A 13582-nucleotide genomic window follows, 5' to 3' on the forward strand; every position below is an offset into this window, starting at 1 on the left:
CATCAGTTTAAAATGAGAAATAACCATAAAAATGATTATGGGTGCTTTGAAGGAAAAGAAGTAGTGTGAACTATTAAAAGATAAAACTCATTAGGGAAATGTAGTAAAATTTTCAAACATGCTGGGTGCTTACTTGAGTAGTCAGCTAGGTATATAAATATTATTCTATAGTGTTTGGCTATTTGAATGTACTTACAGAGAAGTTAGAAAGTTGGATTAAATTAGAACTAAGGTTTAGCAAGGAATGTACAAAAGTCAAGTTTATTGAAACTATTTGTAAGGAAGTACTTATAATAAAGAACCATAAAATCTATGCTGAGTAAGAAGGGTCATGAAGAAAAGAGGGATATGATGGGTACTGGATAGGTCATCTACATGGATGTTGAAATCACCAAGAATAATAAGAGTTTAATGGAGAAGGAAACAAAGAAGATCTAGATTTTAAAGAGCAAAATGACTATGAGTTCAATCTGAGGTAAAAACAAAGGTAAGGGGAAGCATAAATGTAGACTTCAAAGGAACTAGAGTTTTTGAAGGAAAAAGAGAAATGATTTGGAAGGAGCAAAAAGACTTAATTTACATTTTGGCCCTAAAATATGGTAAGGAACAGGTCTTTTCTTGAGGATGAGTTGGACATTCAGAAAACTAGAGGAGAGTCATGGCTGGGTAGCTCAGTTGGTTAGAGCACCGTCCTGATATGCCAACGTTTTGGGTTGGATCCCTGGTCAAGGCACATATAAGAATCAACCAATGAATGCATAAATAAATGGAACAACAAATCTCTCTATCTCAAATCAATAAAGAGGAGACATTTCATTTATTAGAGTAGTTTACCATCAGAATCACTTAACTGTAACTATCTTCTTGAAAATACAGATTCCCATCCACATCAGATCTACTGAATGATAATCTCTGAAGATGAGGGTGGAATTCTATCTTACAAACTGACACTCCAGATGATTCTTAGGTACGCTAAAAGTTTGAGAACTAAAATAGTACCTTTGAGAGAGTACTATGTAGAATTCAAGACACACTTGCGTGTGTTTTTAAGTCATGCTATTTTTTAATACATGGGAAGTATATCAAATTAAGCACAATCATCTTGAGAAGAAATATCCCCAAAGTATCTTTTTTAAAAAGTGTCTTACACAAGTTTATTATTTTAAAGTGTGTAGAAAAATAAAGAAAGGGCATAGCCATTTAGTTTCAAGGAGGACTATTTGCCCAATAAAGACAATCTGTGGAAGTGGGTATGTTAGAGAAAGCTTACGTCTTGTCTCCATAAGAAAAAACAAACAAAACATTACACATTTTTGTGTAGTGCATGAATATAATTATTCTACAGGAGAGTGAATGTTGGTAAGTGGAGGGCATATCTTAAACTGAATCTCCCTTTGGGCCCAGTATCAATCTTGGGCTCTGAGGGAATTACTTTTCTTTTCTGGGCTGGAAGGATAGGTAGTATCATTTGGTTATGAGAAAGGTAGAAAAATAGCAAGTCCTTTGGAGTAGCCATCAGAGGTCGACCCACAAACTTTTCTGATTTTTGAGTAAGGTACTCTTACCTTTAAAACATCCAACATAAAAAAACACACAAAACCACAAAAACAAAAAAAAGACATCCAACATCAAAGCAAAAATAAAATCATCAAGTGTGACTCCTTAGGTGAGTGAATTCCATGTGATTTTGCTCCTCAGCTAATGTGTCAATAAGGTTTACAGGAAAGCACAAGTGTGTGAATATGAAAACACACACACACACACACACACACACACACACACACACACACACGGAAAGGAAAGTCTTCTGGACATCCAGGACAAACAAGGCAATCAGTGAAGACCAATTATAAAAGAACAGCATCACCTGGTTTATAGGAATGCCACTTATGTCACGCAGAGAATTTGGTACTTACTTTCCTCTGACATGGTAAGGTTTGAAGCAAGGCTTGAAGTTTCAGGTTTCTGATCACTGACTTCGGGGTTGCTTACTTGACTGGGAGAACCAAAATGAATATATTAGCCCCTGATTGACATGTTCCATTACTATAAGTTATTAAATCAAACCCATCTCTTCCGAGGCTATACAAGAAAGGGGCAAAGTAAGTCATCATGATATCCTTATTCTAGGTGTTTAGCAGCTACCTGAAGAGCTATGGCCAGGGTTAGAACCCACAGCATTCTACTGTTCTTTCTCATATCTCTAGACCCCTTTAGTTTTTATATCACTCAGAAATTCCAACTAAGTCACAAGCAAGTCAGATTTTCTCTGAAGACAATGTTGTAAAAGAAAAATTCCACAACACCTAAAAATGCTTTAAGACAATGGTTTTCATAACTTGAGACTTTTTTTCAAGTTATATACATGCTTGCTTCCAAGAAGGTATTCTGAACCTTAAAATGGCTCATTCCATTGTATTATTCTTCTCCTCCAATTAAAAAAAAGACAATTTTTAATTTGCTATTATACCCAAGACTGAGCAACATCTTTTTTTTCTTGTTTAACTTATAAAGAAAATTAAGAGAAATTACGAAAGGTAAATCATATAAACTGGAAGGACAAGTCATTATATTAGACACTTTAGTGTTGGGAAGATTCTCACTGGAATTCTGAAATGGAGATTATACTAACTTTCATCACAATGTCCTTCCTTTTCCTTCTACCAGACTTTCCACTCTCCAATATTCCCTCAACTACCAGTATAGCACAATCCTTAGGAGTACAGATTCTTGAGCCAGACAGCTTGAGTTCATATTCCATTCTGCCAAAGCTAGCTTTCTGACTTTAGGCAAGTCACTGAACTTCTTTTGTGCCCTGGTTCTTCGACTGTCAATGAAGAGTAATAACAGAACCTACCTCATAGAGTTGTTATAGAGATTAACGAGTTAACATATAAAAAGTACTTAGAGCAGAGACTAGAACAGAATAAATACAATATAACTATAGCTAGTATTACTTAATAGTATATTAAAACTTCTCCCCAGTCCAGGCATCTTTCCCACATTCATGTTCCTAGAAAGAAATCTGCTTTGTGGCTGGATTGGTTTGACAGCAACTGTGTAAGATGTGAAGGGGTCGAAGGTGTTGTGAGAGTTAGCCTCTCACCTCCTTGCAGGCACAGTTAACTATGGCGGCCTGGTGGCCCAGGCTGAGCAGGAGCTGCTCTTAGGCGACTGCACATTCGGAAGCAGAGAATGGGATATTATAGAAACTGAGGTGCATTATGAGAGCTGATGGAGGTCTATTAGGATTCTGTATTTTATTATGTTTCTCAGCAGTGTAAGATTTTCTATTGTGATAATGTCAATATGGCCCTATCTCCAAAAGAATGACCAGGCAGCTGATACAAGTTTTTTTGGGCTGGGTTATTGCATCACTTAGTCTTGGCCAAATAGTAGCTTCACCTATATTTGGTTTGTGGTCTAATTATAGACCAAGAATTGTCTCCATCTTATTTTGGTGGCAGCCAACTGCCTCTATGGGTATACGCACATCCCACCTTCTCATAATAAATACTGCTCATGGATTGGTGGGATTTGGAGCAGGAAATGTGGCAGTTATTAGATCACATATTGCTGGTGCTACTTCCCTTCAGGAAAGAACAAGTTCCATGGCAAACACAAGTGTATGCCAAGCAATATGTTTTATTCTAGGTCTAGTTTTTCAGACCTGTTTTGCACTCATTGGAGAAAAGAGCATAGCATGGGAGACTATACAGCTTCAGATAAACATGCATATAGCACCAGTTTTACTTGGCGCCTTCCTTAGAGTTTTAAATATTATTCTGATCCTTATTATATTAAGAGAGCACAATGTGGATGACTCAGGACGACAGTGTAAAAGTATTAATTTTGAAGAAGCAAGTACAGATGAAATTCAGGTTCCCCAGAGAAGTATGATCAAGTGGCTGTTCTGACTACCAAGGTCCTATTTTTCATGGTCCTATTTATCTCAGCCCTTTTTGAAACCATCCTTACTCTATGAACAATGGATATGTATGCCTGGACTAGAGAACAAGCCATATTATGTGATGGAATAATACTTGCTGCTCTTGGAATTTGAGGCCGTAATTATTTTCATGGGGATTAAATCACTTGCCAAAAAGATCGGCGAGTGTGCTATTCTGCTGGGAGGACTTGTCATCATATGGGTTGGCTTCTTTATCTTGTTACCTTGGGGAAATCAATTTCCCAAGATAGAGTGGGAAGAGTTATATAATCATTCAATTCCTAATACCACATTTGGGGAAATTATTATTACTCTTCGGCGGTCTCCGAGAGAAGATCAGAGTGAAGGACCAGCCGGTTGCCCAACTGAACAAGCCTGGTGCCTCTACCCCCCATTATCCATCTGGCCGAGTTCCTCACATCAGCTGTGCTAATTGGAATAGGCTATCCATCCTGCAATGTTATGTCATATACATTATATTTGAAAATTCTGGGACCAAAACCTCAGGGTGTGTACATGGGCTGGTTAACAGCTTCTGAAAGTGCAGCATGTATTCTTGAACCTGTGTTCATCAGCCGAGTGTACAGTTCCTGGGCCCACGATGGGCATTCAGCCTTGTTGTAGAATAATTGTGCTCACCATCACACTCCTGGGAGTGGTTTACAGAAGACTCATTGATTTTTCTGTAAGGCCTGGAAGGATTCAAGGGTAATCTAGCTAACTAACACTGGGATGCACAGTGCTTGCTGTGTGGACTTCCTTTACTAAGGCTCTGCTAGACAGTTGCTATGAGTCAGTTTCCAAAAGTAAGGCTTCAGGTATTGTATATTGTGAAAAGCAAGAGAATATATTGAATAACATGGAATTCTATGAGTAATTGTGTATAGTAAGATAATATAAAAAACATTCTGGATCATAATTTCTTTATCTCAAAAAAAGAAGTATTCTTCACTCAACACCTTTTGGGTGTTACATGAATTCATGAGTGAATGAGTAATGGTCTATAAATGGGAAACTATTGGTTGTTGGTTTTTTTTCTCAAACTGCAGAGGTATCACTTAAAACAACGAGAGAATATCTATGCCGTGAAATCACAGTAAAGTTATGTAAGAATTACCTATAACAGAATGAAATTATAGAAAATGTTTACCTAAATAGTAGGTATCTTGACCAAATCAAAGATACCTACTTTTTATTTATTTAAAATGCATTTTCTATTACTATCAAGTTCCCTTATGAAATAAATATCCTTACTCTTAAACTTTCCACTTACTATGCCTCCCATTCTACCATACCTTCTTTAATTTATTTTTAATACACCTTCTGTCTTATCTAACTAAATAACCCTAAATTAATAGAGGAGTACAGATAATGCTAATATTTAAGCAATAAAGAGGATTAAAAGACCAAGATGGATTTTCCTACCTTTAGTAGAGTTAACTACTTTTTATTTCAAGTGCTAGTAAGTAATTTACTTTAGAGACATAAACCAGGTAGGTGTTACTGTGTATGTGTTATTGTATACATATACTATTTATTATAATTATTAGCATTTTCAACTCCCTTAAATTCTGGAGGAAAACTATCACTTTATTTACTTTTCTCACAACTTATTAGTGGCAAGGTAGACACAACAGTTTTCAGTCTATGTCTGCACAGCTATTCAGATCTGCAGAATTTTACATTTGGATGTGCCATGACAGCCCCAATCTAGTCAGGCTAATATTCGAGGCAAATGACTTTAAACCAACACAGTTTACTTAGTTTACTTGAATATATGGTCTCTATGTATACACCAGTACATTTTACCTAAGTTGAATGCTCATAAAAGGAACTAGTACAGAAATATGTATATGGATAATCCGTATTACCAAAAAAAGTAAAGATATTTTTAAATACTTTTTCAAATGTTTTCTACTCTAAGTTATAAATATTTTAAAAACTGAGAGTAAAGACTATAATCTGCACTTAAAAAATAGAAAAAAGAAATCTGCTTTGCTGTTCTACACTCTAGGAAAAATGGAGGACACTGTACCGGGGGATCCATATATCTGGAAAGAGGTACATTGACAGAGTAGTTTCTACACAGAAAAAAATTTTTTTGTTTTGTTAATCCTCACCTAAGGATATTTTCCCATTGATTTTTAGAGAGTGGAAGAGAGATGGAAAGACAGAGAGAAACATCAATGTGAGAGAAACACATCGATTGGTTGCCTCCTGCACGAGCCCCGGACCAGGGCCTGGGCCAGGGAGGAGCCTACAACCAAGGTGCATGCCCTTGACTGGAATTGAACCTGGCACTCTTTGGTCCGTAGGCTGAAGCTCTATCCACTGAGCCAAACCAGCTAGGGCCAAAAAATTATTTTTAAAGAAATGCTATTTCTATTAAAAAATATACAGCACCAAAATTCTTAAAGCTCTCATATATTTTCTGAACAAACCTCTTGTATTCAAGCATAATATAAATAAAGTTCCATGCCCTCATACCTGGTATATTCTAAATGTTCAAACAATTTTTCCTTAGATGAGAGAAAGGAAAAAAGGGAAGATAATTTTAGAGACTGGGAAATAAAACACATCAGGAAAGATAGTTGGACCACCAAGAGTGTTTAAGTGCCTGTTTGAGATGTAATCATGAATGAAAACCAAGACCAGTAAGCATAATTTTATGTTTTTCTCTCACAATGTTCAGGTGATTGGAAATTAATGTGGAATCAGTAGAAAGATGAGTTCAACCAGGGTTGTGATTTTTCTAGGGAAGTACAACATAGAGGAAAGGGGGAGGAAGTTAAGACTATTTGTAAAGGACTGATTAAAGTAAGAGATCTTATAATTTAAGCAACATAAGATACTGAAGTCCTTTTTGAGATAAGGGCCAACTGTTATAGGGAAAATATGATAGATCATTTCACTGAACATATATAATAAGACATATGGATTAGTGTGGCAGTGAAATAAATGATCTGGAATGTAATGTGTGGTAGCAAAAGAGAAGGATTCTGGAAATTAAGATGTTAGAGGTGATGAAGTTACTGGTTCATATGGTTGGCGGACAAACGACAGGAGATAAGAACTATGGAAAACTAAAGCATGAGGTGCATAGAAGCTGCCTCACTTCTACAAGGGGAGGGAAGCTAATGACTGAGGCATCCCATATCCATTTGGTAAATAATGCCAAATACCTTGCATTTCCCTTACTTCTGCTTCTTCTTCCTATTTCGTATTCTGTATACATCTAACTGACCAATGTGTCTCCTCCATATATCATATTCTCTGACAGATAACAAGAGTTCGGTACATATTGTTGAAAAAATAATGAATGAATAAAATAAATAAATTAGCACTTATGTGTTTCAAAAACAAACTTTTGGAGGGTATTTTCATTTTAAACCAAATAATTTCAAAATGTAAAGACTGACTTTAAAAAACAAAAAGAAGGCAGTCAACCTAAGTCATGTCCATCATCAGCATGTGAAAAAAATTGTAAGTAGATCATTAAAAAGAAATTCAACTTTAATATACCTTAAAGTTTGCTCTCCCGATTCCTGCATCTTGGCTTTTTTAACCTGCAAAAATAAATAAACAAAGGAATAATGTAGTGATCTATTTTTGAAATAATCTGGCTATTCAAATGTCAGGGTAACATTAACTAATAAATTTCAGGGTAACTGTCTTGTCTTGCTTAGATTTATTTAATTAACGCTTATATTTTTTAGTTAGAGATCCAACTTCTTTATTTTTCACATGGAGATCTTTTTTTTTCTTTTCTATTTTTAAAATTTATCTTTATTGCTGAAAGTATTACAGATGTCTCTTTTCCCCCCATTATTTTTAAAATGAAAGAAGTGGTTATCAGATTCAAGGTAAAATGTAAAAAATGTTGTACCAAGATTTTTACTCAAGATAAAATGTTTAACAGGATGAAATATCTAAACTTGGATACAAACTTGTTGGTTTTAAATTTTAACAGATGCATAATTATATCATTAAACAGTAAATATGAAACTCTTGATATCATCTACTCAAAATTTCTTTAGCAGAAATGTCTTTTTTGTTAAACCTCATCTGAGGATATTTTTTACATTGATTTCTAAAGAGAGTGGGAGGAAGGAGGGGGGAGAGAGAGAAAGAAAGAGAGGGAAAGAGAGAAACATTGATGTGAGAGAGAGATGGACTGGTTGCCTCCTGCACATGCCCCCCACAAGGGCCAGGATCTAACCTACAATCCAGGTATGTGCCCTCGACCAGGAATCAAACCTGAGACATGTTGGGCGCAGGCAATACAGGCCAACATTCTGACCACTGTACTACATCACCCACGACTAACAGAAATGTATTTACTGGTATATTTAAATTACCTACATGCCAAAAATAAAGACAATTTCTTATTAGGTTACTAGTAATTTAAAAAATATTATTCACACCATTCTGATTTTCCCTCCAGATTTTCATCTTTTCTTAATTCCTTCCAAGGTAAAAGAATTTACATTGAAGCAGTTTAGTCCAGAAATGAAAAATAATGTTTAACACTGCTCATGTTCACTGCTTTCATATTACAAAAGAATCTGATTTTAGAGCTCTCTGGTTGGAATAACTAGTTATAGTAGAAACATGCTAAATATGCTTAGCCATACAAATTATGAATATTTAAAAGTATTTCAAGCTAACAAAAGGCAAAAATTCTGCTAAATAATTTTAAACAAATATAACAGGTGGGAATACAGCTATTTAATATGATTAGATTTAACATTTCAGATACGGTTCACCTTAATTTGGGCAATTATGTCCTCCTGTAAGTCAGGGATAGGAAGGGTGTACTACCCTGGCACCGGAGGCAATTAAACTAACTCAAAGAATACAGACATATTTCACTGAATTACAAAAGCACGGGTTCAAACAATACAATCCAGAAACTGACAGAATGCAAATAGTACAACTACTTTAGTACTGGTTCCTCAAAAGGTTAATCAGAGTTACCATATAACCTCGCAATTCCGCTCCTAGCTATATAACCAAGAGAAAAGAAAACATGTCCATACAAAAAAAGTGAAAACAATCCCAGAATCCATGAACAGATGAATGGATAAATAAAATAATGATAAATAACCCTAGCTGGTTTGGCTTAGTGGATAGAGTGTTGGCTTGCAGACCCGAAGGGTCCGGGGTTTAATTCCAGTAAAGGGCACGTACCTTGGTTACAGCTCCTCCATGGCCTGGGCCCTGGTCTAGGCATGTGCAGGAGGCAACCAATCGATTTGTTTCTCTCACATCAATATTTCTCTCTGTCTTTCACTCTCTCTTCCACTCTCTCTGAAAATCAATGGAAAAGTATCCTCAGGTAAGGATTAAAAAATTAAAATAAAATAATGATAAGTAAATAAAACAATGAGCATTGAGTTTGATACGTACATTCTAAAATTTTTTCCTATGTGTATAATACCCTTTCAAAACTTGAGTTCAGAGACCACTCCTGATATCCATAAAGGAGTTAAGTCCTTCCAGTTCACCAGAAATAGTCTTGGATTATACCTCTTTTCCCAAACCGAGTCTGGTTAATGCTCCTTTTCACTTTTTTAAAAAGAGTTCCAGGTTGGACAATAATATGAGCTGCTTCAAAGTAGTCGAAAAAGATGAAGACTGGAAGAAGACTGAGTCACGTACATAAATTGTGACTACAGAGAAAACCATTTCTCATTGCAGAGGATTGACTGGCAATAGGGAAACTGAAAGAAAATCCTGTGGCTAGGATTTATGTTGCCTTGTTAACAATGACCCGAACAAATTTTAAATCTTAAAACAGAGCAAGTAAGAAGTAGAGAAATGAGAGAAGACAAGATGAGAGATGATAGGATTAAAATATCTCCAATAATAATGCCCATCAGTAACATCTCTATATAGAGATAAACAGTAGGGTTAAAAATCTTAGCTTTATCATCATCAACCTGGGATAGGACTATTCTTTCCATTCAAATTTCCCATCTCCACTACAGCCTGTGAAAACTTATTTTTCTCCTCAAAGTCTGGCATTTACTCTCCTATCCTAATTATTCTTAACAGTCAATAAGTGTTCTGTATTTATTTGATATCCATTAATCATGAAGGCAAAATTGTTTATATCTCCTCTACAATCCAGAGCCCATACTCTGAACCACCTCCCTCATACAACTCATACACACCAAGTCAGTATTTCCCTGCTCTAAATCAACTCAGGGTCAGATGGATACCAGACACCTAGTGACAGCCCCTATGCCCCAAACCTCCTGGAATGATTCCAGCTAACAATCCTATACTGTTTACCCTGCCTTGCCTTGCCTCACTCACCTTGTCTGTGGAAGCCCCAATAAAGGCTATGGCCTATGCATCCCCCTAGCTCCTTTCTGCCTCCTGATCAAAATTGGTGCTTCCCCCTCACCCTGCCCCACAACCCCCAGGGGTCCTGTGTGACGTGCCATGCCTCTAATTTCTAAGGGAACTGTAACATTAAACTTTTCTTTCAAATGGCACTGACCTCTCAGAGTGGTCACTCTGTCACCTTTATAAATTAAACCAGGGCACAAATCAATAGGAAAATGATGCCCCAAGGCAATCACCATTTATAGTCAACAGAAAATTAGTTTTTAAAATGGTTTAATTTCTTACCTTCCTCTGAAGTAACAATCAGGTTTAATATGTTATGTTACAGAAATTGAATAAGAACAGCAAGGAAATAAAGCAGAGTAGAAAAGATGACCTACTAGCAGGTCAGTCTCACAATTCTCATTACCTTAAATAAATAAGGAGTAACTAACAATACCTATTTCAACAACTTATATAAGTCTTTTGAAACTATGACTAGACCTTTTACTAAATTAAAAACTCAATGACATCATTTTCGTTGGTACATTTAATGTCTCTAATTCAGCTATTTGTTCTTATACAAATACAGTGTATCCTAGATACACTGCTGAGAATAACTTTTAACCCTACCATTTCCCTGATTATTAATGTCCCACCAGGGAAAGGAATGACATTCCAAATGTTTCAAAAGGTTTTTTTAACAATTACTTATGACATCCTAATTTTATGTTTACTGTGAGAGGGTTAAAAATATAATAGCAAAGTAATCATCAGTATACATACCTCGACCTAAAGAAAAATATTAAAAACATATTAAAGAACTTTATTAATTAAATGGAAGCTGGTGTCTATCCTTCTGTAATGTACAGAATACATCTAGTACATGAAAAACATATCTTATTACCTGCTTTCAACATTCAAAATTTTCTGTTGGATTTCATAAAGAAAGGTAAGCATGTACCACTCTATATTCTCTTTTAATATTAAATACATGAGGCTCTCTTAGGATAGCAAATTGAATAAGTATTTAACTTAAGAAAATGAAACTCAAGACAAAAGGAAAAGATTCTTTAAATAAAAGTATCTTAAGAGAATGATTATTGCTCTCCTTTTTTAAATGCGGAGGATAAAAAACAGACAAAAAAACAAACAAACAAAAAGAAGCCATGGCAAGGCAATGAATCCCTATCACTTGCAGACATTTAAAATGATTTTATTTATTTATATTAAATATTTAAAAGAAATTAAGAATTCAACCTAGTCTCTAGGATCTTATCGTTTTAAGAATCAGCTAGTGGTCAAATTATACTTTCTTCAACTACTACAACTTCTTAAAAAAATTAGGTCAGTTAGGAAAATTTAGGTAAAGATGAAAGTAAATTTTCCATCAGAAGTGGTGTATACTGTTTGGTAAATAGATGTTCTCTTTTATTTTAAAAACTGTAAGAATACCCATTGTTTTTTCTTTTCTTTTTTTCTGGTCTGTCCCACAACTGACTGAGACCCACAGCACATCCTGCTGCCACCTCAACCCATCACGATGGCTAATTACTCTGCCCTAATTACTCTACCCTGACAGCTATCGGGCCACAGATCAGACCAAGCAAAAGGGTTCTACAAAAGGAAATATCCATTGATTTTTTTTTTTAAATGACATTCCCAAATACAATACTAACTTTGTAATGCTGAATTTTCTAAGCACACTCGTTAGCATTGTTAATATGCATTTGAGATCATATAAATTTTTTTACTTAGAAGTATTAAGAAGTCTTTTCCTTATTTTTAATTTGGAATTTGAATAATATTTAAAATCTCTTAAGATTAGCTTTTCTACAGTCAACTTTAAATCGTTAAAGGAAATACTTACTGGTTGCTCTGGTAAGTCTTGTTCTTCTTCCATGAGGACCAATATTTCTTTATTCCACTTATGTGACTGGATCGCAAGTGTCTCTCAGCAGTCTTCACAGTCTGTGTAAAAAAGAGGAGGAATTCAAAGCTTTATGTACTCTTAAGGCATTATCATTCAGGCCATCAGAGAATAATTTTTTAAAAAAATATTTTGCTACCCCAAGCTTTCCACGTGAGTTCTAATCTCAAAATCTCAAACTTGCACATGGCTTTTCAAAACTGACATGCTACACCAAGTCAAGATAGGTATACGCAATGATTTTTATAATATCGTGCAAAAGCCAACACGTGGAACCACTTCTGCTGTATTTAAAACATGGTTACTATAGTGCCTAATGCATTAAACATTTTACAATGTGCTGATAACTAGGACAGTTTTTTTTAGGATTAGAGTTACATATTTTAATGATAAAAACTAGCCTAGCAAATCAGTAAGTTAGGATAACATCTAACCTGGTCTCATGTGGAACATTTATATAATGTTAACACAGACACACCGAATCACTTTAAATATAACAAATTATAATATAAATTAAATGCATTCGCAACCATCTGTATATATAATTAATATAAAGGAAAACGAAATTCTCTGGATCCACTTTAATAATGCAAATAAGTAAAACTTTGAATTTTAGAATTAAGGAAAAATAATTATGTAAATTTTATTTATCTTTTTAATTCTCTCCTGAGGATATGTTTTTATTGATTTTAGAGAGGAAGGGAGAAAGAGAGAAACAGGAATGTGAGAGAAAAACATCAATTGGTTGCCTCCGTATGCACCCTGACTGGGGATGGAACCTGTAACCTAGAATTGAATCGGCCACCTTTTTGGTGTACGAGATGACGTTCCAACCAACTGTGACCTGGCCAGGGCTGGGATCCAATTTTAGTCTGAAATAATGAGCTCCACTAAATATACGTCTAGTCAATCATTTAAGGAAAATCTTCATCTCCTTAGACCCTGCTCTTCTTGTCCTGATTTTTAAACTAACAAAGAAAAATAGAACATCCTCTTTTATTTTAAAAACTATAAGGATATCCATTGTTTTTTCTTTCTTTCTTCTCCCTTTCTTTTTTCCTGGTTTGATTTTCAAACTAACAAACCCCACATTTACTGGTAAAAACACCTTATTATGCCCTTCTGGCAAGAGAGACAGATAGACATTAGAAAACTTAAATACATTATAAAAAAGAAAAACTCCATTACAATTTAACAAAAATGAAACTAGCACTGCTCCGAAATAGATGTGATTGCTTATGCTTTTAATTAAGGTCAAACCTCTTTTCACATCTAGCAACCACTGTAACCAACTTAATATATAAAGAAAGCTAAAACAAGTATAGAATCTTACTGCAGAAGTAATGAAAATAGATAAATAACATGAAAAG

At 35.0% G+C, this 13582-nt stretch overlaps 1 protein-coding gene and 2 pseudogenes across 5 annotated transcripts in view; 2 read left to right on the forward strand and 1 right to left on the reverse strand.

Moving 5' to 3' along the window:
• EYA3 (EYA transcriptional coactivator and phosphatase 3) overlaps positions 1–13582 on the reverse strand; it is a 96233-nt gene that overhangs the window by 51628 nt on the left and 31023 nt on the right. For all 5 annotated transcript variants that reach the window (XR_008557055.1, XM_008147995.3, XM_028155205.2 and 2 more), the window contains exons 2-4: positions 12153–12253; positions 7472–7515; positions 1917–1996 (exon numbers count right to left, since the gene is read on the reverse strand). Coding sequence is in view for 4 of the 5 variants with exons in the window: in XM_008147995.3 (XP_008146217.1) it covers positions 1917–1996; positions 7472–7515; positions 12153–12185 (157 nt within the window). In the remaining variant the exon portion in view is untranslated. The remainder of the gene's footprint in view (positions 1–1916; positions 1997–7471; positions 7516–12152; positions 12254–13582) is intronic.
• Positions 1–13582, forward strand: part of LOC103291883 (60S ribosomal protein L15-like) — a 34085-nt pseudogene that overhangs the window by 14339 nt on the left and 6164 nt on the right.
• On the forward strand, positions 3152–4661 carry LOC114233960 (major facilitator superfamily domain-containing protein 8-like; annotated as a pseudogene).

This window comes from Eptesicus fuscus, chromosome 9, assembly GCF_027574615.1.
Source record: "Eptesicus fuscus isolate TK198812 chromosome 9, DD_ASM_mEF_20220401, whole genome shotgun sequence".
In the NCBI taxonomy this organism is placed as follows: domain Eukaryota; kingdom Metazoa; phylum Chordata; class Mammalia; order Chiroptera; family Vespertilionidae; genus Eptesicus; species Eptesicus fuscus.